Source organism: Trachinotus anak, unplaced genomic scaffold, assembly GCF_046630095.1.
Source record: "Trachinotus anak isolate AG129_WGS33_773 ecotype Australia unplaced genomic scaffold, CSIRO_AGI_Tana_v1 ptg000007l, whole genome shotgun sequence".
NCBI lineage: Eukaryota > Metazoa > Chordata > Actinopteri > Carangiformes > Carangidae > Trachinotus > Trachinotus anak.
Genome location: NW_027273858.1, coordinates 24867970 through 24894292, shown reverse-complemented (window position 1 = coordinate 24894292; position 26323 = coordinate 24867970). Strand labels below are relative to the sequence as shown.

At 42.4% G+C, this 26323-nt stretch overlaps 1 protein-coding gene and 1 long non-coding RNA gene across 2 annotated transcripts; both read left to right on the top strand.

The window, feature by feature from the left end:
* The first annotated feature begins 6678 nt into the window (after positions 1–6678).
* On the top strand, positions 6679–8192 carry LOC139623374 (uncharacterized). The gene is made up of 3 exons (XR_011691490.1): positions 6679–6789; positions 7271–7378; positions 8070–8192. It is a non-coding gene; the product is annotated as an uncharacterized lncRNA (long non-coding RNA).
* Positions 8193–8988: 796 nt separating this feature from the next.
* LOC139623373 (B-cadherin-like) lies at positions 8989–26323 on the top strand. Its single transcript, XM_071481582.1, has 18 exons — positions 8989–9374; positions 10606–10720; positions 13145–13233; positions 13737–13985; positions 14875–15015; positions 15443–15598; positions 16513–16657; positions 18983–19155; positions 19525–19653; positions 20370–20555; positions 21636–21880; positions 22176–22318; positions 22497–22588; positions 22731–22863; positions 23239–23457; positions 24398–24528; positions 25146–25289; positions 25451–26323. Exons 1-18 carry the CDS (start codon positions 9324–9326, stop codon positions 25661–25663), a joined length of 2754 nt encoding a protein of 917 aa, XP_071337683.1. The 5' UTR covers positions 8989–9323; the 3' UTR covers positions 25664–26323.

The window sequence follows — 26323 nt, the reverse complement described above, 5'->3', positions numbered from 1 at the left end:
CCAGGGCACCAAAGTAGGGGTAGGGAGGGGGTTATGGTCCCCCCACTTCACACCTTTGGCAAAACTTGTGGATCACTGTATCCTAGTGTAAATCATTCCTGTCCAGTCTGGTGCCCTTTTTACACCAAAATTATCACGTACAAGCAGGTTTTTTTCCACTCCAGTTTGTCTTTCTGTTCAGACTGAGGACACACACAACTGCAAGGAGTGATGTCATCACATGCACATAGAGCACACACACAGACACAGTGGAGAGAAAGTGAGCTGCTGGCTGCTGTACAAACAGGTAAAACTGATCTGTCTCATCTCAGGTTGATACTCCTGTAAAAGTGTCAGAGCCTCAGTGTGAGGCGCTTCGATCTGAGATTGTGTGTTTTTGAAACTTATTTCAGGGCTGCAGCTTACTCTGTCATCCCTAAGCTCAGTGCAGCTGTGATGTCTCTGGACTAACAGTACCTTGATAGGTGGCAGGTGTGTCTACAGCAACTACAGCAGGAAAAGGTGAAAATTAGTGGGTTCACCCAGGTGTCATGTGTACATCAATGATGATCAGAGATGGAGCTGATAAATACCTGTGTACCCCCCCGGTCTCTCTCTGTCTCTCTCTCCCTCTCTTCTCTGTCTTTCTCTATCTCTCTCTGTATTTCTCTGTCTCTCTCTGTGTCTCTTTCGCTCTCTGTCTCTGTGTCTCTCTCCTTCTCTTTCTCTTTCTCTCTCTCTCTCTCTCGTGAGAGATTCTGACACTGAGCTTGTGTCAGAGAGAGTAACTACATGATCTTATAAACTTATTGATGAGTCAGTTCAGTATTAGCTCATACAGCACTGAACGCTCTGTTTCTGTGTTTCTGTATTTCTATTTCTCCACCTCTGCCAGCAGATACCAGATCCTCTAAACATTGACCTGACAGTTAATAATTGACATGAGCCTCCACTAATGGCCTTGACAGAGGGGACAATCTGCTGGACACTAAACAGACAGAGGAGCAATGCTGAATAAGTCAGTGTTGTGTATTGTTAGGTTTCACTAAACTGAATGACAGCGGAGGTTTACCAAATTAAAAGCTGAGCCATCTCCATGACAACTGTGCAAAGACCATGAGCAGGTTTGAAAGCTCCAGAAACAGCTGGTTACGTTTTGTTTGTGTACCTTTTAGTAAAGTGTTTTGTTGTTGAAGATCAGAAGTGAAAGAGAAGTGAACCTCTCACTGTCATTTGAATCACTCACTGATAAGGATGAGTCTGTTCAGTTGTTGCACAGGACTGAGGCTCTGCCCACACTGGCAGTACTTTGAGCCAAAAACTAACATTAGCATGCTCACAGTGAAAATGCAGGCTGGTGCCTTGCAGGTGTAATGTTAACTGTGTTCACCATCCTGAATTAGTATTTTAGCATGCTAGCATTAAAAACAAGTACAGCTGGAGCATAAACCAAAGAGATGACAGGTCGTCCTGAATGTCTGTAACAAATTTCACAGTAATCATTTCATTCAATATTGAGATTTTACTTAAAACCACAACTGTCAGCTTCATATTGCTGGAGGAGAAGTCATAAGGTCACTGGTCAGCAGGACTCATCCTCTGGGGACCATGAGAGTCTGTACAATATTTAATGTGAATCCAGCGACTGCTGTAAGAGTATTGTGGTACTGCAGCCTCCTCAACAATCAGTCAGTTCAGTCAACATGTCTCTGAAAACACAACAACACAAACTAAGCATTATAACCTAGGGCTCTGAGTGTGCATGTGTGTGTGTGTGTGCGCGCGTGTGTGAGACACCTTCGTGTCAAATTTATGTTGCCTGTGAGTGTGAACACTTTTTTAGCCATGTTAGCAGCGCGGTTGCTAACTTATTGTGTGTGTCCTTTACCTCTGGTCCTGAACAGAGTGTTTGTCTCTGTTGTTTCTTCCTCCTATAAAAGAAGCTCCTCTGCTAAAAAGTGATCTATAAATAAACAACAATTGCCTCCTCCTCTCCCACCCCATCATCTCCCCTTTGCTACTCATGCTAATTCATCTGATTCAAGTTCATGTGGATTTTGGGAGCTTGCCATACATTCCAGTTTGATATTGGAAGGACACTGTGCTTGTTTGTGTGTGTGAGAAAGTTTGAATATTTCACTATCAGAAACTCCACCATGGATAAGACAAGAGTAAACTGTCTCACACAGGCTCAGTCAAGGTCAGCTGTTCAACTTGAAGGAGGAGGATGGATGAATGGAAGACTGCTGCAGCTTGGATATGATTTATTCAGAGATGTACACAGGAAGCACAGACACTGACAGACGTGTTACAGGATCAATTCAAAGGCCCAAACCTTGATCATTTATTAAGCTTGTCATGGTTTATTTCAGTTAGAGGACAAATGGCTTCATAAGTGAAGATATTTTAAACTGATGTCACCTAAAGTAGAAACACCTGTCCACTGAGACAAACACAACAAAGTAATCTATTGAAGCATTAACCTCCTGTCAGGGGTTTTGGTAGGAATATCTCATGTCCCTGAACTAAACTCACTAAGATCAGTTTTTGATCAGTGTATGGCAGCAACAAGTTGTACTGAGAACAGTGTGTCAGGCTGATCAGATGTAAATACCTAACACTGTTTCATTAGTTGAAGTGACAGCTTTTAGACATCAGGACGATAGTGGGGAGACTCACAATGTTTGTGTGAGATTTGTGACCTGGTGCATGAGAGGGAGTGGTGTCAGAATTGAAAGGTAATAATATGAAGGAGGATGGTGTTATCAGTCCCAGGCTGCTGCACATAACGATGCACATAACAAAATTAACTGGATCAGACGTATGCACTCACTGTACACTTCCACACACTCTGGCTCCGTCCACTGAGACAACATTTCTGGGAAGAAGTAACCACCACACGATCTCTACTCCTTGGCTGTGTTCATTATCCCCCTCTGTGTGCTTAGTCTGCGATCTGGATGTAACACATGCTCTGAACCAGTGGAGAACCATGAGTATTAGAGCTTTAGAGCTTGGAGTATTTTAGAGGATTTTTGGTGTAGAGAGGTTGTGAGAGGCTCTGAGCATTTTCCACAAAACCAAAAGACTTTTTTTTTTAAAGATATTTTTTTGCATTTATTGACAGGACAGTGGAGAGTGACAGGAAAGGGGCAGAGAGAGAGGGGGAATGACACGCAGGAAAGAGTTGGGCCGGTCGGGAGTCGAACCGCCGCTCGCCTGCTGAGAGCATCTACTCATGTGGTACATGCCCTAACCACTCCGCCATCAGGCCGCCCAACCAAAAGACTTTTTGTAGTTGGCCTGAATCCCTGACACATAACATCGAAAAACAACTGTGATACAACTTCTCTCTGTGTAATGTTTGGGCTTATTTTACACACCTGTATTTAAATCCAACAACTGTGTAATCAGTCCACTCCTACTGTCCTCACAGCTTCAGTCACTACTGGTAAATCAACTGGATGGACAGGGAAATAGTCACAACACCAGTGACACCAGTCTCAGGTACAAAAGGGTCATGTCTCTGTTTTAATCTGGATTTTGGTGACACCTACATTCCTTGCAGGGCCACCCAAGGCAAAATAGTTGCGGGAGAGGGGTCAAAAAAATTCCCTCAGCCAGGACCCTGGGGCCAAGTCTGGAAGTGCTGCTCCTGGTGGCTGGGACATCTTTAGAAAGCAACAATAACACTGAACGGTCAGCACCTGCAAGGATGAGAGCAGAGACTCTGTTTGGATTGCTTCATATCCAGGTCTAAAACCATGCTTCACTGTTTTATCTCCTCACTCTGTCCCGTCACTCCGCCCTGGAGTATTGCAAACACTGTTGATTTTCAGCTAATCAGACTGCACATTTAAAAACTAGTTCTGACAGGGTGAATTGCATTGAGTGAGACAATAATCAGCCACGAGCAGTTTTGCTGCCAGAGTAGTTCACCTGTAGTGCCAATAAAGCTCCACAATAAAAGAATCCTGCCAGTTTTATCAGCAGTGACTTAATACGGCTCTGATACAGCTCAAAACTGTAAACAGTATGATGTTATGACATGTTTCCAGTGCATGTCATCACAGTGACTAACGCAGGTGAACCTGGGCAGGTAGAAAAACCCCTTTGTCAGTGGGACCTTGGCAGGGGAGAATGGCCTCTGGAATGTGAAATATGGAGTCTCTGTGGGGGAGGAGGCTGAGCTGTGCTGGGTCTGAAACTCCACTCCTTCATACAGGATGGTCTTTTTCCTCGAGGACAGGAGGACTATTTAGTTACTTTACCAAATGACATGTAGCAACCCCACTGAGGCACTTCTGTGATGTGCTGTGACTGAAGTTGGAGGTGCCTTCTAGCTGGTTTGACAATGTTGTCATTCAGTCTGGGTTTGACACCAGGTGAACTTGATGTAAAAGGTAGAAAAAAAAGGGAGAAACAGTTCCTGTCAATGTTTCTGGACAAGAACACAGATTTCCCGGGACGTCTCTTCAGACTCAGCCTGAATCACCAACATCCTTAAATGTTCAGATATTTCAGTACGAGGTGGTGGACCTCCTGACCGACTGACATTACCATCCAATGATGTAAAGAATTATCACAGTAGACTATTTGTTGACAAATCATTTTACATTGGTGAGCCTGTGCACTGTCAGATGCAGTTGCAGTTACAGCTGCTCTAACTTTTAACTGTCTTTTTTGGTCATACTTCTTTAAACTTCACCCTGAGACTTCAGGTCTATGTTTTTTGTTGTGAAATTAGTTTGTAGTGAGAGTAGTATTGTGTGTTTTAATTTAGCTGTGCTACCGTTGTGCAGCATCTCCAGGGTCACATTGTGAACACAATGGGAGCAGCTGAAGTCTGGCTTCCAGTATATTTATAAGCACATTCGCTCACTTTAAACACAACAATGCCACATGAGGATCCACCTTGTTTATGTGGGTTAGTGATGCTTTCACATGACCGGTCACATGACGTGTTTGATATGTGCAGTTGTCCACTGAATGTGAAATGTGAAGTGTGACCTTTAGACTTCAGAGTTATGATAGCAGCTGTGAATCACTCAAGGAAACTCAAGGAAACTAACAGTGTAACCTGACACCACTCATTGCCTTCCTACGTCACTGCCCCTAAATCCCTCCCTCCTCTTTTCTTTTCTCCTTCCTTCTGTCTCTCGCTGTCTATCCCACACTGATGCTTTTCACTGGCTAAGTGGTGGCCACTGTAAACTGACCACCCTTTATTCTGCCCCCACTTCCCTCTGTCAGTCTGTGGGAGGGATAGATGACTGATGGAGGAGTAGAGCAAAAGATAACAACACATAATTGCTTTTTGAAAAATCCCCCTCTTCATGCTTATTCACTGTGAAGCTTTCAGACTTTTACATTATTGACTGTATAAGAGACTCTATAGGAGCGTCCGTGATTGTGACTGTCACATGAATGTTACTAAAATCTCGGTCCTGATGAGTTAAATTTCACAGTTCTCCTTTTGTTTTTGTTTTTTTACTTTTCTAGAATGATTCCTTGTGTTCAGACAAAAGTCTTCTGTTCCCTCTGTGACCCTGACAGTATTTCACAGTTATTATGAGGACATAGTTGAAAGCTGTTGTGGAACCGCTGTAAACAACTGACATAATCACGTCCTATTATCAATCAGTCTATCAATCAGCTGGTTTCAGGTCTTTATCTGTTTGACTCCTCCTCTCTGTATAGAGTATTTTGATACACCCGCTAAAATCCTGATTTTATAACCATGACTGATGTCTGACATACGGTGGCCGACAAAGGCAAACGTTCTGCAATGGCCCAAAATACCTCCATTAAGAGAAACAAGGTAAGGAGACACCTTGAGCACAAGTTTGTGCTCCGACCAAGTGTCAACCCACCATGACGTCACCCATTGATTTGTGAACCGCCATTTTGAAGCATCAAGTTTTCTGAAACCAGAAGAAACCATATTTGGAGGAGAAGGTAGAGCTGAGGAGGAAACGGGGTGGATTTGACCAGCTCTGTACTCTATTCTGATTGTCAGGTACAGTCTGTCAATCACACAGTAGCCCCGCCCTAATGCATCCCCTGCTTTGTGGTCTATTTTCCTCTAAATTGACCATAATTTAAAAAATGAACATCATGTTGTATTGAGGAAGACTTGAAACTAGAGACTGAGACCATAAACTCATTAGGAAAACGTTTAGTGAGGTAATAAGTCAATGAGAAGTCGAGACATTTTCCCATAGACTTCAATACAATCGGACTTCTTTTTACAACCAGTGGAGTCGCCCCCTGATGCTCATTAGATAGAATGCAGCTTCAAGGCTCCTCAGCATTGGCTTCACTTTTCAGACCTGGAGTCTACGTCCAGGTTTATGAACAGTCTGTGGCTTCGACCCGAGAGGCAGAGACATTTTTATTTATTTTCTCATTTTTATTCAGAATCTTTATAATGCAGTCAAAAAGTCACAAATCACATTCAAGATAATTCAGCCACATGCTGACATTATTAGCTGACATTACAGTGTTAACCTCAACACATCACTGAGCGTTGAACTAACATTCTCAGAACCACACTACAATGATCACTCCAAATTTGTTAAATATAATGACCTTTATAGTGAAAGACAGTCTCAGTCCTTTAAACAACATGGGGCTAAACAGAATATTAAAACTCATACATATATCATGTTTTATGTTAATCATTTTGCACCCTGTGAATAAATATGAACATTTGCCTGTGATTATTGTACAGAACTTCAGGGATAAAAACACTACAGTCACAGCAGCTAATTTTCCTGCTCCTCAAATGAATACTAATGTTAACTCATGGTAAGTAAACTTAGATTCTGTGTTTTATTTGCTTTCCTCCATCATAAGTAATTTACTAACATTTAAAGAAGCGCTGTTAATTGTTTGCAGTTGAGTGAGCTAAGATTAGTTAAAGTTAGCAAACATTAACAAGGACTTGTTAGCAAGAATTTCCTGCTACAAGAACAGTTAACCAAGTTAACATTATATCAGCATCATAAATTTGAGTGCACAGCTAGTGAGTAACAGGTCATTTCTAGCTAGCATTGTCGCGAGAGACAGACACAATGAATCTAACTGAAACAGTTTGAATATGTTTACACCTTCAATGCACTAATGCTTCCTACAAAACACTTACCTGCTGAGTATTTATATACTGTTTCTACTGCTTATTCATTTGACACTGACAGTATTTGGAGCTGTCTCTTAGCTTGTTCACAGATGTTAGCTGGTCATGCTACAAACAGGCTGAGCACATTCTGTTTGTTTTTGTCCATCACAGCAGGCGCCTTTAGGTTCTCTGAAGGACCTTCCCTCGTGGGCCACGTCCTCCATCCTGAGCTGTTTGGGACGACGCTATTGTCACACTTAACAACTGGTCCAGTCACAAGTCAGTTGGTCAGGCTTACTTCACTTTGTCAAGGAGGTGGAACAAATGTCATTTTATCCAACTCAATGTTTAACAAATTCGTCTTCAGTTTAAATAAAGGAGTATTAAATTCTAACAGAAAAACTATGAAAATATTTAATTTAAAATGGAGTTATGATAATTGTTCATTTATTCAAAAAGAATTTCTTTATTACAATATTTCTGTGATGAAGGGTTTGGTCAAACTTAATTGTGGGTGTTAATTATGCTCCAAAAATGCTCATTACATTTCTAAAGATGAAAAAACAAAGATATAAATATACAGTTTGAATATATGGAGTTTTAAGCACATGAATGCAAATTTAAAGCACATTCCTCTTAACTTTCTGTAAAGCCAATGTTAACATTGCATGTTTTTCATGTTGAGCGGTATCTGGTGTAGTGGTAGTAAAAATCAAAGACACAACCATTAAAGCCTCACCTCTCCTACCCAGCTGCAGTCAAAAAGCCATACATTTTACTGCAATAAAACTGAAACAATGGCAGCATCAAGTGAGATTATTACACAATATTTTACTTTTTCATTTTCAGTTCGTACATTTTAGTTCAGGGTCTCAAAAAGCCAGTTAAATTATTTTGAGAAATGTAAATTAATAGTAATAAATAAAATCAAGCCACATCATCAACCTGCCTATGACTTTGTGTGTTACAGGGCTCATGGAAGTTTCTTGGCAGTCAGGAGTCACTTAGAAACTCTGACTGCAAATCAGGTCATAGTCCAGGCTATTAACCTCCTCATCTTTCAGTCAGCTGATGTCCAGACAATCAAGGGAAAGGGGATGGATGGATGGATGAAGGAAGTGCTCATGTCTTTGGGTTTAATTATTGATGTCTGAGCATTTTAAGAAAATGGTTTATAAGACTGTGTGTACTATTAGTCTGTGATATATAAAATGACACATTGAATAAAGAGGTTAAAAAAGGAAGCATCTCTGTATCGGCTGCACAAGCGTATCCTGACAACTGTTTCCTTTTTTTTGTGTGTCACCCTTGTAGGGAGTGTCATGGTGCCGAGCAGTGACTAAACTGTGTCCTGTGTAAATACAGTGAGACATCAGATTGTGCTTAAAATCTGTGTTGCATGACATCCTGAATCTGTCTGCCTCACCGTGCTGATATATATAGATCTTTTAGCTGTATGAAAATGTGGAACCTGAAACTTCCGCTGGATTTTAGAGAGCTACCGTCCGGTTTTCAGGCTGGTTTTACACTAATGACTTAACAAACACTTTTAGCTTGGTTTCACACAAACAACTTTACAAATGAAAAATAGTTCCCATCAGCAGTCCTCATCTAGAAACATATGTTTTGTTGTCATTCAAATCAGATAATTACATCACCAAACAGATAAATAAGTGTTGTCAATATTTAAGCAAAAACTGTTGGCAGTTTGTTTGCAGACAGTTCCAGTATGGTGTGTGTGGTGTGTGTGTGTGTGTGTGTGTGTGTGTGTATGTCTACGTGCGTGTTTGAGAGAGAGAGACAGACAGAGAGACAGAGACAGAGTTGGTTGGGGGTTGATCGGTGGTTGTCAGTAAGAGGAAATGAGACAGAAAGTGGTAGATGCAGCTGACTAAGCTTGGACACAGCTCGCTGTCAGTGAAGAAGAACCGGCAGCGTATTGACCTTTATCTGCTGAATATCTTTATCAACAGGAAATAACAGAGGCTACTGGAATCTGTCTCTGCAGGTGTGTTCAGCCTGTATGACCATATCAGGAACACGGAACCCGCGCACCTGTAGGCTGACGTCACCCCCTGGAAGTACCTGAAGCCACTCGTCCAGCTGAAGCCATCCAGTCACCGAAACTACCTCCAGGACACAGGACAAAGGAGGCCGACGATTCCCGGAGGATTACAGTTTTCAAACTTTGACGGAGAGGGACACTGACAGAGGATTCACACAGATGGGGACCGCTTGGTTCGCGGCAGTGGCTATTTTAATCGCCGCTTTTCAGGTGAGATTTCCTGCTGTCGTGACTTTACAAACGACGTCTCCCCCAATTTCGTCGTGTTTAACTTGGAAAACACGCTGGTAGTTAATGTTTACTTTGATTTGTTCTTTGTCTTACTTATTTACGCCAGATTGAGAGCTGTATGCGTTTTTTTCTTTAAATTGGAGGATAATTTCGGCATCAAGCTGACGCACCAGTCGCTTTTTTACTTGGTTAGTTTCATTAGCCTCCCTCTACCTGCCGCGGCTTCGCACCGGGGCTCAGAGGCGGCGGTAGTCTACGGTGAAATAGTGTTTTAACAAGCGCTGCTACGTGAATGTAGAGTTTGACGAGAAGTTAACTAAATTACCAAGTTTTGTAAACGTGTCAAACCCCAACGCAAAGTCAGCTTTAAATCGCCATTTTCAGGAGTCGGAGTCGGTGGATGTTCGCGGGCCTCGCCCTGTTTCGTTGATGTCGTCATCAGCAGGTTAAATTTCAGTCCAACACGTTTCAGTTTGATCGCACACAATTTATTCACATGAAGCTGTTCCACTTATGTGTTAATGCAGTTTCTTAAACACATGAATATGTGTATTAGTGTTTGATCGCTGCGTTCATGGAGAATTATAGGTGTAGGAGTTAATGATTGATGGAGTTAGAGAGCAGTAAACAAGGTTGATAATCTATTGTTCATTTATCAAGGGAAAAATGCTAAATATGCTCGTTCCAGAGAGCAAAAATACCGGCCCATACTTGGGCCACATGCTGGTATTCTTCTGGCCCAGTATGCACCCGTTTCCACGGCCCGAATCTCGCCCACACACACACAGCATGATTGTCAGATGCTATTTCACATCTGGTCCAGTTCTGGCGCACACACAGAAAATCTTCTGGCTGTCGGTCAATACCGGATTATTACAGCCAGAGTCTGTCCAGACATATAAATATATGGGCCAGACTCGGGCCAACAACCCAGGTGTATGTTGGGCCAGTGCTTTGACATCTCATAGGTTAAACTAATAGATTATTCAAGAAACAAACCGAGTCCAGCCTTATGAGGCATTTTGTGGGTTTTTCAGTTTGTCTACCTCATAACAGTTGCAACAACCATAACAATCGCACAAATTGTGATATGAAATGTCGTTTCGTGTTTCTGCAATAGAATCTGACACCGTCTTTAGTGACCTACGGATTACATGTTTTCCATACATCTGGATTCTGTTGGATTGAAATGCTGTTGTTGCTCTCCTAGGCCTCAGCTTCAGCTGCTGCTGAGGAGCCAACATGTGTACCTGGGTTTGAGTCAGACATGTTGATTTTCAAAGTGGACAGGAAGATCCTGAGGAAGGGCATGAGACTGGGCAAAGGTAAGAACAATCCAGGAAGTTGTTCTCACTCATTGTCTAATGCACACAGAGCTGAGTGAAACTGTTGTTTTCCAACAGTCAGCATAATGCACAGATTATTTTTAGTCTGTACAATCTAGGAAGAACATTTTAGCTATGGATGTGTCTAGACCCAAATCATAGCCACAGATGAAATTCCTGAACCTCTGTAAAGTGCTGCTCTGGCTCTGATGGCCTTCTACAGCTGAAGCCCAAACAATCTCACGTCTCAGCTTGCACTCGCTGCACCTCATGTAATGCTCTTATCTGCAGGGCTAAACAATGTCCCTGAGCCTGTTTTGCAGATCTGGCTCTTCAAGCCGTGTCAAATATACAAAGAAAAGGAGCACTTGATGTTTATTTTTGTGTCAGTTTACTGTAAGGTTTTTACATACCCTCTGTTCTGTCACTGCACTGTAACTATCATCTGTCAGATCATGAAAGTTTTCCACTGTTTTTATGTTCGTCAGTAACTATACTGATTGTGGTGGCTTTGCTTGTCTGTTTAACACAAGTTTAAGTTGTTGTGAACCAGTTTCCATTTTGCTGTTTGCAGCTTAAAATTGTGCAACATTAGTTGAGCTCTACCTTGTACTAGAAAAACTGGAAAAACATTGATGTGAGCTAGACTGAAACAGCAGTCACAGTGGACTAAGATTACTTCACTGTTCTTTGTGTGACTGAGTGGGGGGGGGATTTGTTGTTTTCTTTGTCCCATGTGTAATAAATCCAATTTATTTTAAAATTTTCTTTCCCATCAATACAGAAAAACTTGAAATTTCTGTGTTTCACATAACTTTATTGCACAATGTCATTCATTGCTATTCGCATGAAATAAGAATGGCTAATGAAACACACACAAACTAACTTGTTTTGTTCTTTTTTTTTCAAGGTAGTCATGTGTGAGTTTTGGCTGAACAAGATAGACAAATATGCATATACAAATGAAATATTACACGAGTATGACCCAAAAGGTGTGTCTGCCCTTAGAGGGCAGTAATGTGGGGTGACTGTTTTCCCTTTGAGCTGAATGTTTGTTCAGCACAACTGTATTTACGAATGTTTGGTTTCCTGCCTTCACCACATTATCGTGTGTGTTGAGTGCTTGCAGCTTCTTCTGTGTTACCTAGCTCACCTGTATCATCACTCCTGAGTCCACACCAGTGCTCTCAGCTGCCTGCTAGGTTCCTCCAGTCCCCTCTATCTTGACTGACCTCTGGTGGCGTGTGTCGTGCACTGCAACACAACACAATAGTAAAGCGTCTCTGTGCCAGTTTAAAAGGAGGAGCATATGTTTTTGACGGTATTGAAAGTCATACTTTAAAGTAAGTCTTAATATCATGGTATATCTTCATATCGTGATGCAACCGAAGCCTAGTGGAAGGCTTTCATCAAAAAGTCAAGGGATATGTTTCATCAATTGAATAAATTACCAAAACTGCAGTGCCAAGTGGAGTGGATGAAAAAAGCATTGATGTTGCTGTTGACAGACATTACGGGGCACTTGGTCGAGGTTAGAGTGCAGGCGGTGATGATGGTAATGAGCTTGTCCTTGCAGCAGGTGTCATAGTTGTGCTCTGGTAGTAATGCTCTAACTAGAACTGAAATATGATCAAAGTCTCAATGAGGCCAAGGTCAATATTCAAATCACAGGAGTTGTGTGTTTTTGATGCAGGTAAAATGTGCCACAGCAGGACATAAATGAAGCATTGTGCTGCTACAGAGACACCCCGGTCTGTGAATCATATTCTCCAGACCTGAGCGAACATGCCTTTGTGGTGGTTTTGTGCATATTGTTCAGCCCTAGCTGTAACCATTGCAGCCCCAGTGGAACTCATGCTGTACCTTGTGTTTAGAGGTTTAAAGAATACATGTTAATGTTAGTATGCTGAATTCTTTGCCCTTTTCTTTTATCAAGCTGTTTGAGACCACTTGTAATTTCATACTTGATTGGCTTGGTTATAATTCATAATCTGTGTGTAGTTCAGACCATTATATGGTACAAAACCTCTTGATAAAAGCTTAGTAGAAAACATAACGAGAATAGAAAGCAGTAGCACTTTAAATGAGTGGAGCACAGTGATTGATCTTCTCAGCTGTGAGTCACAACACATTAACAGACTTGTGTTGCATTAAACTTTAACATTTCCTTATTCTTTACAGTAATGTTACATTTACATCAGATGTCTGTATCAAACATGAGGGAAATGTGTGAGACACAAGCTCAGTTGTGCGTCAGCTCTGAACAGACGACCATGACGTGCTGATGTCAGCTCGTTAGTTTATTTATTTATTTATTTTTTTTTTTTTTTTTTTATCTAGAGTGCAGACTTGCCAATGGTTTCTGTGTTTTCTGTGCATGTGCTGCATTTGTAATGGATAACTGTTTGTTCTGTCCAATCTCAGTGGGCTTCACTGACTGCACGGACCGCACAAGATTTCTTTTCAGAAGTGATGACAGCCGTTTTACTTTACAGACAGATGGCATATTGTCGGTGAGTACACTTTAACAGGCTTGACTCCAAAACGCCTACCTCCCCAAAATCCTCACATCATTTTACACCTAAAAGAGTTGGAAGTAATGAGTATGTTTGGGAAATAAAAGAGGAGGAGGAGGAGGAGGAGGATTTTTTTCTGATAAAAATGTAAATTGTGCATGTTTAAGTCCTGGCTTTCTCTGTGGGAAAACAATCAGACTGAAACACAATTTTAGAGGGTTTTAGCTAAATCTGCAGTAACAACACAACTTGGACTCTTAGACAGTTGAAGTATGGGGACTATCAGTTATCATTATAGTAAATAAAACACATGTTAATTTCCAGGATCCTCCTCTATTAGATACCCCTGCATGTTCTCTAGTCTTTTCTAAGTCTTTATTTTCCTACAGCACCTTAACCCATCTGAAATGTTGCAGATTTAAGCAACATGGGTTAAGGTGCTGTAGGCTGTAGGCTGAAGTAGCTGTGACTATTTCAACCTTCACTTTTTTTCCCTCCAGGTAAACAGACAGGTAGTTCTTCATGAAGGACACCAGGACTTCTTCATCCACTCCTGGGACTCGCAAGGTCGCAAAATGACTGTTCCAGTCAGGGTACTCCACCATGGGCACCGCCATGGGCACCGCCATGGGGACAGCAATGGGGACAGCCATGGGGCCCACCACCAAAATGTTGAGCATCACCATGGAGACCACAGACACAACCATCAGCACCACCTCGCTGAAGTGGACTCTGCTAATAACACAGAGGTATGATTAAAGACACTGCTAATAGAGCTTGAAGAAAGAAAACAATTTGAAAAATACAGCTGCAAGCAGCAATGAGCAGGTTTCTGGCTTCGCAAAGTCAGCTTGATGAATTCTGTTTTAAAGGAGTGACACCAGTAACCGTTCAAATTTTGACTTTTTGATTGTTTATGATTGCACCACCATTAGGCTGATTGGAAATTATGTGCTACTGCTTCCTATGACATGTGATTCCAGTCATGTTACCAATTGTCACGTCTGTATTTTTTTCCAGTTCACAGCGAATTGAGATTCTGTCCACCAGATTTAGAGCTACACATGTTTTAGAATTGGTGACGACCCTGTGAGTTGGGTTTAAAATGATTTGGTCAACGTATTTCCGAACACAGACTGAAAATATCCACAAAGTTTTATGATGATGGGACAAGTCTTTTATGAGTTATGGCCACCATCTGGCCAATCTTGCTCATGTTTCATGGGAAGCATTTGCACATCAGTTCTAGTTATTGGGGCAAAGTTTCATGTTTCTAGCTCATTTCAAATAATAAAAACACAAACAAAAGGATTCTGGCCTTAGGGTCTTGAACCCTGATAATACATTTAATGGAAAATGTTGTTTGCAGGCCCTTCGTACATCCAGGGCTTTGAACAATATGGACCTTGTGAGAAACAGCCTTCAGTTTTATATATGTGGGTCAGAGTGGTTGAGTTCTCCTGTCTCTGCAGAGGATGGAGAAATGTCTCTGGACAGGGTCATGATCATCTGATGAAGCATTTGAAGATAATGTTGATGTCCACGATAACATTAGAGCATTTCCTTACAGTTGGTCTGTTTCTATGGGTGTTGTACTGTTCAGCCCCTTATTGACTAAATGTGTGCATGTTTTCCTAGGGAGCAGCCGACCCACAAGTTCCCGTTCTGCATTTCCCCAAGTCTGGTGATGGCCTGAGGAGGAGGAAGAGAGACTGGGTTATTCCTGACCTCACTGTTGTTGAAAATGACAGAGGACCCTATCCCCTTAAAGTGTCTCAAGTAAGAACTTACAGCCCCTGTGACTGACTAGTTGATAATGAACTGCATTATGAATATTTTCTTCTGCAAAGGATGTCTCCATGTTGGTTTCCACTGCGGTCATGGTGGAAACCATCACTTCTCCTAAGTAAAGCCATAGTCACAATTATTCATTAACCTGAGACACTTGAACTTGAGTTCAAAAGTCAATGACCTTGTTTCTCAGGACAACAAAGTTGATAACTTGGAACAATGGTTGAAGATTTCTGTTATCAGGAAAAATCATAAGGTTGTTCTCAGGTGCTCAGGCTGATGTGATGAAACAACACTGTTGTCCAGAGATCACAATATAATTGACTGGATCTAATAACAGGATGTAGAATATTGTAATCAGGCCAGGCTTCGTTTCTGTGCCTTCTATAACTCAGACCTGGTGTGTTTCGTCCAGATCCGCTCTAATGAAGATAAAATGAAGAAGATCTATTACAGCATCACTGGTCCAGGAGCTGATCAGCCTCCTGCTGGCCTTTTCACCATGGACAGAGACACTGGTATTCTGTATGTCACACAGCCACTGGACAGAGAGGAGGTGGCCAGGTACATGGTAAGAACTCCCTCTATCACTTTTATTCACTTTTTGTCAATTTTTCAGGATCAGACAGGGAGTCATAGGAAAACCCACCTGAGAACATTTAGTCCTGTTTCCCCTCACAAGTAATTTCATGCTGAGGTAAATGTAAAACTACAATGAATTACCACTGTCTTACTTACAAGCATAAATCTACTGTTGCTTCAGAAAGTATCAGACCCCTTCACTTTTTGCACACTTTTGCACACTTCATTGTGATGCAGATGTATAGAACTTAATTGGAGTCCACCGGTGGAAAGTTAAATTAAGTGGACATAGTTTACAAAGACACACACCTGTGTGTGTGTGTGTGTGTATATAAGGATCCCACAATTCACACTGCATGTCAGGACAAAAACCACAAAGTCCAAGGAGCTGTCTTTCTGAGGAGTTAGAGTTGGGTTAGGGTAATCCTAACTAAACTGAGTAACCAGGAAAGAGGTCATAGTCAGGAAGGAGACCAAGAACCCAACGGTTAGTCTAAGGGCTCATTTATGCTTCTTTTACATACGAAAATGGATCCATCCATTTCAGACTATGTAAACATAAGTGCCCACATATTTCCATGCATCATTCACATTAGCATGGATGTTAAGCAACATATCCACTAGAGGACAGTTCAGAGTCAATAAAAATATGACAATGGTGGAGGCGGTTGCAACAATGTCCCTCTTCAGAAAGAGGCAGAAGCTGAGGCAGTGTTGTAGAGAGTGGTGGTCTGAGGCCATTAAACACATCACACTATTGCTCCTCAAAAAATTCCAAAGTGGACTGTGGCTGGACTGTGCATCACATGACCTGCACACATGTTTTAGTGATATGGAATGAAAGCATGCTGATGAATTATTCTTTAATGTATGATACTAATGTGTGTCCTCCCTTGTGTGCAGTTTCAAGCTCATGCTGTGGCAGAAGGAGCAGGAAACGCTGAGGAGCCTATGGATATCGTAGTCAATGTAATAGATCAGAATGACAACAAACCTGTTTTCACTCAAGACACCTTCCTGGGAGAAGTTCCTGAGGCCTCACCAAACGGTACAGTCAGTTTATGAAGTCTGAAAAACATGTTGGTTGGTGTTGATTATGTTTCATGATAATCAGAGAAAAGAGCTGGGCAGAACTGCTAATGTCTGTCCTGAACTTTGATATGATAAAATCCAGGAGCTGCAGTGGAAGTGACAAATCATCCACACCACAATCACCAGGTGCATTCTTAGGTTGAAAAGAAAACAAACATATTCTTGGCCCTGCACAGCCCAGGTTTATCTTCTAAATTACCTCTTTAATGAAGTGATCTGAGTACATTGTGAAGCTTCTGTACTTGACTCCCATCGATCCGTCCATTGTCTGTTGCATATCTGGGTTCAATCCCGAGGCATTCCCAGACCAGATGAGAAATATGATCTCTCCAGTGTATTTCGGGTCTACCCCAAGGCTCCCTTCCTGTTGGATGTGTCTGGAAGACCTCCAGTGGAAGGTGCCTAGGAGGCATCCTAACCTGGACTACCTCAACGGGCTCCTTTCAATGTAGAGCAGTCGCTGTACTCCAAGCTCCCTCTGGATGTTGGAGCTCCTCACCCAAACTCTAAGGCTACATCCACACTACTATGTTTTTGTTTTAAAACATCGTTTTGAAATGAAAACAATCTCCATCCAGACGAGCATTTGAGCTCCGTATCAGAAACGATCTGCATCCATACTAACACACCTGAAAATGCATCCGCACGTGACCATTCACGGACACTGGGCATGCGCAAATGGGTTTAAACAGGAAGCAGATTGTCTGCTCTACTACTGTCCACCCCAGTTGCACTCAGCCGAGTAGTTGCAGAAAATACTATGAACAAGGAAAGCAAAGCTAGTTGTAACGTTATCATGCAGAACCTTACTGAATAACAGCTGCGGAGGCTAATAAGACCCAATCAGGGAGCAACCAGGTGTGTCTGTGTCATTGTTTCCAAAGGTCAGTTTTTGCCCATCCAGACTACAACACAGCCAGAGTTTTCAAACAAAAACGGGGCCAACAGCATTTCCAAAACGCTCCGTGTATGGGGCTTGAAAACTCCAGAGTAGTATAGACGGGAGGTGAAAATGTAGCAAAAGAGTAGTGTAGACATAGCCTAAGGCTGAGCCCAGACACCCTGCAGAGGAAACTCATTTCAGCAGCTTGTATACATGATCTCATTCATTCAGTCACTGTCTCAGCTCTCTCTTTATGACAACAGTCTGGTGCAACATGTATTATTTCTGATGCTGCACCCATCTGCCTGTCAATCTTCCACTTCATCCTACCCTTGATCCTACAAGAACCCAAGATACTTAAATTAAAGATACTTATATTTTCCAGCAATGAAAAATGGTACCACAGGCTCAGATTTGGAGACACTGATCCTCAGTCCAACAACTTCACACTTGGCTGTAAACCACACCTGTGTTTGTCATCATTATTGATAACACCATTACCTATACAGCTGTTCCTGGTCTTTCTCCCTCTCTTTTCTCTTCTCTCCTCCCCCCTCCCCCCCTTTTTTATCTCCTCCTAAACCCAACCGGTCGAGGCAGACGGCAGCCCACCCTGAGCCCGGTTCTGTTGGAGGTTTCTTCCTGTTAAAAGGGAGTTTTTCCTCCCCCCTGTCGCCAAGCGCTTGCTCTTTGTGGGAACTGTTGGGTTTTTCTCTGTAACAAATTGAAAGTAAGGTCTTGACCTTACCCTGTAAAGTGCCTTGAGATAATGTATATTATGATTTGGCGCTATTCAAATAAAATTGAATTGAATTGTATGCTGAAGGTCCCAGACTGACGAGGCCTACAGAACCACTATATCTGCTAATATCAGGAAGGGAATTCTGAGGCCCCCAACCGGACACACTCCTCCCCCCGGGTGTACCTTGAAATCCTATCCATGAAAATCACAAACAGGATTGGCGACAAGGGACGACCCTGGGGGAGGCAGATCAGATGATACAAGCACAAAATTCAACATTCTTCCATGAATTGCCACCTTAATGTGGTGAAGGTATTTGTGTGTCTCAGTGATCCTGGGAACTGTGTTATTTGTCTAACAACAGTTTGGACTATCTGGCCATATTGGTGTTGGTGGGTGGCGTTGTGGAGGGTCCCCACCAGGGGATTCTGGGGGACTTCAATGCCCATGTGGGCAATGATGGAAAAAGCCTAAAGGGGGGTGATTGGGAGGATGGTCTGCTTGAACTTAACCCAAGTGATGCTTTATTGTTGGACCTTTGTGCCAGCCCTGGATTGGCCTTAACAAATATTAGAGCATAATCTGGTTTGTAAGTGTACTTGGTACCTTAGGGCTAAGATGAACTTAATTTATACTTCTGAATTCCTTTTGTCCAGGTTTTGAGGTGATTACGGTTAAGGCCACAGATGCTGACCAGCCAAATACTGACAATTCAGATGTCCGCTACCGTATCATAAGCCAGGATCCACAGTTGCCCACTGACTACCTGTTTGTCATCAACCCAGTCACTGGAGCCATCAGAGTCAATGCTGGTGGGCTAGACAGAGAGGTGAGGTTTTTAAATCATCTTCTTTGTCTTACTGTGCGTTCACTCTGACCTGTTTAAATGATCTGTGTTTTCTCATTTGATTTGGTTCAGTTGGGTAAAAACTTTCACACAAACTCGAAGCTCATGATTGCAAATAACTGCACCAAGAACGATTGAAAAGGTGGCTTTTGGTCCACTTTACTTTGCAAACGCAAAGTGGTCTATATAAGATTAGAACTGTGTAATAGTATATGTGTTAACTTGGTATTGTGTAGCAGAGGTGGAACGCAAAAATAAAAGGTCATTTGTTTGTAGATATTTGGACATAAACACCTTAAATAATGAGTCTACTATCAGCTTGACAAACTCATTGTATGTCCCCTCCAACAGAAATACCCCAAGTACACTCTGGTGGTACAGGCAGCAGACATGCTTGGAGAAGGGTTGACTGGAACTTCCAAAGTAATCCTCACCGTAACAGACAGCAACGACAATGCTCCAGAATTCACTCAAACATCTGTAAGTGCAACATACGTGAGACTAGAAATGTATTCAAATGTATTTATTACATGTTTATTAGAGCAGTTACTGTCTGTAGCCAACTAGCTTACACTCAAAAGGAACCTAACAGGGTCACACATCATTAACTTTAGCTAACGCCATTATTTCCAGTCCCAGCCTGGTCGGGTGCGAGAAAGAACTGATGAAGCCTCTTGGATGAGAGGTGAAACGTCTTCCTAGACAAATAACCAAGTCCAGTTGCTTTCGATTTAAAACTCCTTTGAGATACTATGACCTGGACAAATGAGAATATTCACAAGGTTTGCTGGAGAATGTAGCTGAATATAGTCACTGTTGGTAATGTGCAAGTAATACACACTGATCCTTTTCATTTTACTTTGTAGTTGAAGTGGGATTGTATCTTGGTTTTGGTCCTGAAAGTTTGCATTAATCTTTGGGTCTTTAGCAGTACGTTTCATGTAATGATAAGTTTTATGTTAAAAAGATCAATTTGAGGTTAGAGGTATGGTTTAAACACTTGAGCATATAGGGAATTCATTATATTAAACCAAGAATTCCACAGCTGTCCAGGAAAACTAAACTTCATGATGAAACAGACCAAATAGATTTCTTCTTTTACTTGTTAGTTTGCAAGCAACACCAAAAGCCTTTTTTCAATCCTGACTTACCCTGTTTTGCTCTCACACTTTAACACATCTCTTGCATTCTCACAGTACGAGGCGACAGTAGCAGAAAATAAAGTGGGCGCTGTGGTGATAACAATGTCAGTAACAGATGGTGATGAGCCACATTCCCCAGCCTGGAACGCCAAGTTCAAGATTGTTGATGGTGATCCTGGAGGACTGTTCAACGTGACAACAGGAACTAACAGACAAGAAGGAATCATCACAACGGTCAAGGTAGGAAGTAAAGCAGACATTCTCAAATAAGCCACATTATTAAGGTTGAGTGATACACTCACTGACAACCTTATTAGGAACACAATATTAACACTGGTTAGCTCCTCTTTTGCTCTCAAGCAGCCTCAGTTCTTTTTCACCAGATGTTGAAACTCTCCCCTGACTCTGTTCCGTGTTGATGTGATTGCATCACATCATTTCTGCAGATTTGTCAGCTGCACATTCATGCTGCCAACCTCAGGTCTGAAACATGAAGCATCAACCGTGAAGAGAGTTAGAGTTCTTCTAATGACCACTAGAGTCTGGCTCTAACAGTGAGTCTGTCTCCATAGACTCCCATGTTAAAATGTCCAACTTTACAGCAGAAATAAACATGTTTACAGCCTGGTAAAAAGAACTGTTTTGGTCTCTAGAGCTAATTTCCTCGTTCATGACAACTGTATGCCTGAATTTTATAGAACTCACTGTTAACATTTTATTGAGGACTAAAATTATGGAGAATTTGAGGGAGTGGCCTCTTTGAGTGACGGATGGGTGAGCATATGCTCGCCACAAACTGACATGCACCACAGTCTTAGCTCCACACACACCCAACCTCTTTGACCATTTTTGGATTAGCCAGAAGTTAGGGGGGGAGTCAGGCACTGCCAAGATGGCGAGAGCAGTCCATTCTATTCTGACATCTCTCATCAACACAGAGCTGCTGCTCACTGGACTGTTTGGAGAAAAAACAAATATAGATGAGCAGCTTCAGAAACCTGCATCTGACACCAGCAGTCATGTGACAGTCACTGAGTCACATCAGTCCTCTTTCTGATGTTTGTGAATATGAACTGAAGCTCCTCACCTGGATCTGCAGGAAGTTATACATTGCCGCCACGTGATTGGCTGACATGATTAAGGAGGTGTACAGGTGTTCCTAATAAAGTGCTCAGTGAGTGTATCTGTCAAGAAATGACTTTTATTTCATGGATGACTTTTCAGTCACTAATTAGTATTGAAGTGGTTTAGAATGAATCAGGGTTTTGATTGGTTGAATAACCTGTTTGATGAATGAATATGCTTCTTTCATCTAACCAGGGTCTTGACTTTGAGATGAACAGCAAGCACACTCTGTTGGTTACAGTGGAGAATGAGGTCCCTTTTGCTACCCCGCTGCCCACGGCCACCACCACCGTGGTGGTGAATGTGCAGGATGTGAATGAACCTCCAGTCTTTGATCCACCACAGAAGGTTGTGTCAAAACGTGAGGACCTTCCCATCAACAGTGACGTGGTGCAGTATACCGCTTCTGACCCAGATACTGCACGCAAACAGACAGTCATGTAAGGTCAAACTCTGATGAAAGGGAGGGGGGATGTCTGGGTGGAAGAACACCTATTAGAGACTTTTTCAGGATTTTTTAATTATGACTTGTGATTAAAAAACTGAACATTCAGCCAAACAAAAGTAAATCTGACATGTGTCCAGCTTTCATTGCCCCCATGTCCAAGTTCATTATATGATAAACATAAACTGAATATTGTTTAAATGGCTGAGTATTTGAATGAATGGTTGGGTGATCCGTGGAATAAGTTTGTCTGCTCAGCATTGACATGATTTCCTTCTGTGATTGTCCAGGTATAAAATAATCAGTGACCCTGCCGGCTGGCTGAGCGTGGCCAAAGAGACAGGTCTGATCACAGTGAGAAACCTCATGGACAGAGAGTCCCATTTCGTCAAGGGCAACAGATACACAGCTCTCATTGGTGCATATGACAGCGGTAGGTAAAACACACGAGTGAAACATGAGAGGTTTTAATTGTTGTGTTTTTGACACTTGGATAATGTTGTGTTCATGTAAAACTAGAGTGTGTTAAACCAAACGTACAGATTAACTGATGACTCTTTGCTTTTCACTGTTCGTGTGTGTGTGTGTGTGTGCGTGTGCGCGCTCACCAGATGACATCCCAGCCACAGGAACTGGAACTCTGATCATTCAGCTTGAAGACGTCAATGACAATGCACCCAGCATTGAGGAGCGGTTCTTCAAGGTGTGTGTCCTTTCACAGGCATCTTGTGTTTTAATCACTGGTGCAGAACTTAGATTTTGTGCTGGTCTTCAGGGTGTAATGAACCTCAAAAGTGAGGATGCTATAGGTGTGCAGTGACATAAGTCTGACAATGTTTCCTCAGGTGTGTAACAAGGAGCCGGCTCCTCAGCTGCTGACGGTGACAGATAAGGATGGTCCAGGCTTTGCTGCTCCGTACAGAGTCTTTTTAGATGGCATGACAAAGAACAACTGGACTGCCAGGATGAATGACTCCAGTATGTACACTGTTAACACATGACCAAGACACAAACACAAACTAATGTCATCTAACCAAACATCCAGGCCCAGGAGAACCTCAGTCATTGTTTCAAAGGTTTTGAAAGTCAGGAATATGACTGGATCATGAAAGAGGAAGGTGCTTGCAGCCTTCCTCAGACTGCCTGGAGCTGGTATTCTGTTTCAGACATTGACATTTGAAGTGAACACATCTGTGTCCCACACAAAGTTAGCTCCAGAACTTCAGCATATTTAGGTCAGGAATAATTATTGCCAGAGCAGTCAGGAAGTGATGAAAGGTGTCCTCACTGTGAGTGCTGGTGACACGCAGGTGTTAGGAAGTACATTCTAACCTCTCTTCCTCTTTGTTGCAGAAACGGGCATCATCCTAAACTTGGTCACTGAGCTGCCCAGTGGAGAATACAGTGTGATCCTGAGGGTTTCAGACAACCAGGGCCTGTACCAGGACAACACCATCCAGGCCAAAGTGTGTGACTGCACTGGGAAGGACGTTAACTGCATAGTGCGATCTCCATCTGCCGCTGGCCTGCCTGCAATCCTGGGAATACTGGGAGGCATCCTGCTGCTGCTCAGTGAGTCTGACGTTTACTTTTAGTTACCGTATTTTCCGGACTGTAAGGCGCACTTAAAAGCCTTTAATTTTCCCAAAAAACGACAGTGCGCCTTATAATCCGGAGCGCCTTATATATGGATTAATTATGGATGTGTTTACTGACCTCGAAGCGATTTTGTGTGGTACACGGCGCTCTGTCAAAATGTTTTAGTACGACTTTGGTAAACTACAAAGCCACATCGCTTGCAGCATTACAGCTATCGTAGTCAGGAGTGTCGCGGAGTAATACATACTGTGCTTCACCATAATATTACAGTGTGTGTGTATAAGGAGTTATTGTGAATACGCTAACGTTTGATTTAGCGGTATCAGACTGTGTTTTTTTTTTGTTTTTTTTTTTAACGTGTTACAACTGAACAAGGTTGGGAGTTATTGTGTTTGACTTATCTGACTGTTTTGTTTCGCTTAATGCGCCTTATAGTCCGGTGCGCTTTATATATGAAAAAAGTTCGAAAATAGACCATTCATTGACAGTGCGCCTTATAATCCAGTGTGCCCTATAGTGCGGAAAATACGGTACATGTTGATCATCCCAGGGACTGCAGATGAAAATTATGTTTTTCAAGAAAAGAAAAGTCATGAAGCCAACTTAAACCCTGAGTTGCAACTGCTCAGTCTGCAGGACCTGTTCAGAGGAAGAGACGCTGTGAGTGTGAACATCAGTGTCAGGATTGGTTGATGTGCTTCTCATGTGATTGTCGTACAACAAACTGACAGCTCCACTAACAGACCACACTTTTAAAGAGTGAGGCTTTTGAAATGGAGCATCTGTTCGTCATCAATAATCCAAACTTGGTCCTGGAATATACAGCATCTCCTTTAAAGTGACTTTTCCAGGAGTAACTGGTGAGCTCTGATTGTCTCAGGTGTTTGGTGACTGAAGCTCTACTCTCTTTCAGTGCTGGTGCTGCTGCTGCTGCTGCTCGCTAGACGGAGAAGAGGAGAGAAGAAGGAGCCTTTACTGCAGGACGACGACATCAGAGACAACATCTACTACTATGACGAGGAAGGGGGTGGCGAGGATGACCAGGTACGTGCGGACCCAGGGTTTATTTATTAGACTGAGAAGGTCATGACCTGGAAGTGAATGCAGCAGTGACAAACTTTAAATCTTTAATTTTAAGATGTGGGGTCACACCTGGGGGATGGAGTCAGATTGAAGAGAGCTGAACACACCTCTGTAGCCCCCACCTCCACCTCATCTCTGCTGCAACTTACAGGATATGTTAGCCATTACTAGCGTAACACACCTAAATCTCAGAGCCCAACTGTCAGTGGCTGAGTTGCATTATGGGTAATGTAGGCAGCAGGGTTTGACAGGGAAGAGGAATGTGTGGAACAAAGATGTGTGTAGATGCGTGTGCTGTAGTCAGTTCGATGTTTGAAGGGTTAAAGGAGTACGATGCTAAATCAGTGGAGTTTAAATTTATGATTCCATGTCAGTTCTAATGAAACATTAACAAGTTGAGTCTTCCCTCACATTTTATGTGAAGATGTAGATCTGTCAAAATAATATCCTTATTAAATCTGTCATTGATTAGAGTTACATTGCCCAGCCCTGCTGCTGTAGTCAACACAGTGAGCAGTGTGGATTAGTTCTGACAGTGGATTATGTAATGAGACCAAACCTATCGTGTTTTCTGTCAGGACTACGATCTGAGTGTTCTCCACCGTGGTCTGGACAACCGGCCCGAGGTATTCAGGAACGACGTGGTGCCAAACTTCATGCCGGCTCCTCAGTACCGGCCTCGCCCTGCCAACCCTGAGGAAATTGGCAACTTCATCGATGATGTGAGTCAAAGATTCAAAAGCTTCTCCAAACATATTTAATTCTGACATTTAAATTAGATCCTTTACAACCTCTTGCTCCATTTCCAAAAAATTCCTAGTGATAAAGACTTCCGTCAAATATGTGTCACACACTTAGAATCTGTCCTCTGCTCCTCCCTCAGAACCTGAAGGCAGCTGACAACGACCCAACGGCGCCCCCCTACGACTCCCTGCTGGTGTTTGACTATGAGGGCGGTGGCTCCGACGCAGGAAGCCTCTCCTCTCTGAACTCGTCGAGCAGCGGAGACCAGGACTACGACTGCCTCAATGAGTGGGGGCCACGCTTCAAGAAACTGGCTGACATGTACGGAGGAGGAGAGGATGACATGCTGTAAATGTACCAAAGAACAAACAATATGTACAGGTGGATGCACAGGTGGCTGCGCGGATGTTGAAGTGATATAAGCATGAACTGATAAATGAATGCATCCCAGGGAAGCTGGTCTCAGATGTTGTTTCTCTTTGTTTGTGGTTCTATGAGCAGTTAACAGCCACTACTCAAAGCCAGAGGATGTTTTTTTTTATTTTTCTGCAGGACTTCCTGTTTTGAAAGCTGAAGCTCTGTTTGTCTGTCTTGTAGATCCCTGTTTGACTTGTAGGCCAAAAGCTAAAAACTAAAAACAATTAGTGTTTATTTTCTGTTCAGAGCTCTGCAACAACATCTTCAGTCTCCATGTTGATTTTGGAATTTTGATATTTTAGCCTGCCTATTATCGAATCAGGTGACACTGGACACAGACAGACATGCTTACAGTTGCACTGGTAACGTTTGTGTAATTTTGGTAAAGTGTGCTACTTTTGTATTGCTTTTCTGTGTAGTTTACACTACTACTACAGTTATTGTTGTTTTGTATTTCTGTTGAATGAAATAAGAAATGATCCACGTAGCTGCCCAACACCAGGGTGTGGTCAATGAGTTATCAATAAATGCTTTGCAGTTAACGCGTTATTATACACTGTTGATTTTGAACTTTTATAAAAGTATTTTAATACAA

Excerpts from the sequence above, each read along its gene's own strand:
- LOC139623373 (XM_071481582.1), top strand. The coding sequence starts at position 9,324 with ATGGGGACCGCTTGGTTCGCGGCAGTGGCTATTTTAATCGCCGCTTTT. Across the intron at positions 22,589-22,730 it reads TTGAGGAGCGGTTCTTCAAG|GTGTGTAACAAGGAGCCGGC; the intron begins GTGTGTGTCCTT and ends ATGTTTCCTCAG. Across the intron at positions 23,458-24,397 it reads AGGCATCCTGCTGCTGCTCA|TGCTGGTGCTGCTGCTGCTG; the intron begins GTGAGTCTGACG and ends ACTCTCTTTCAG.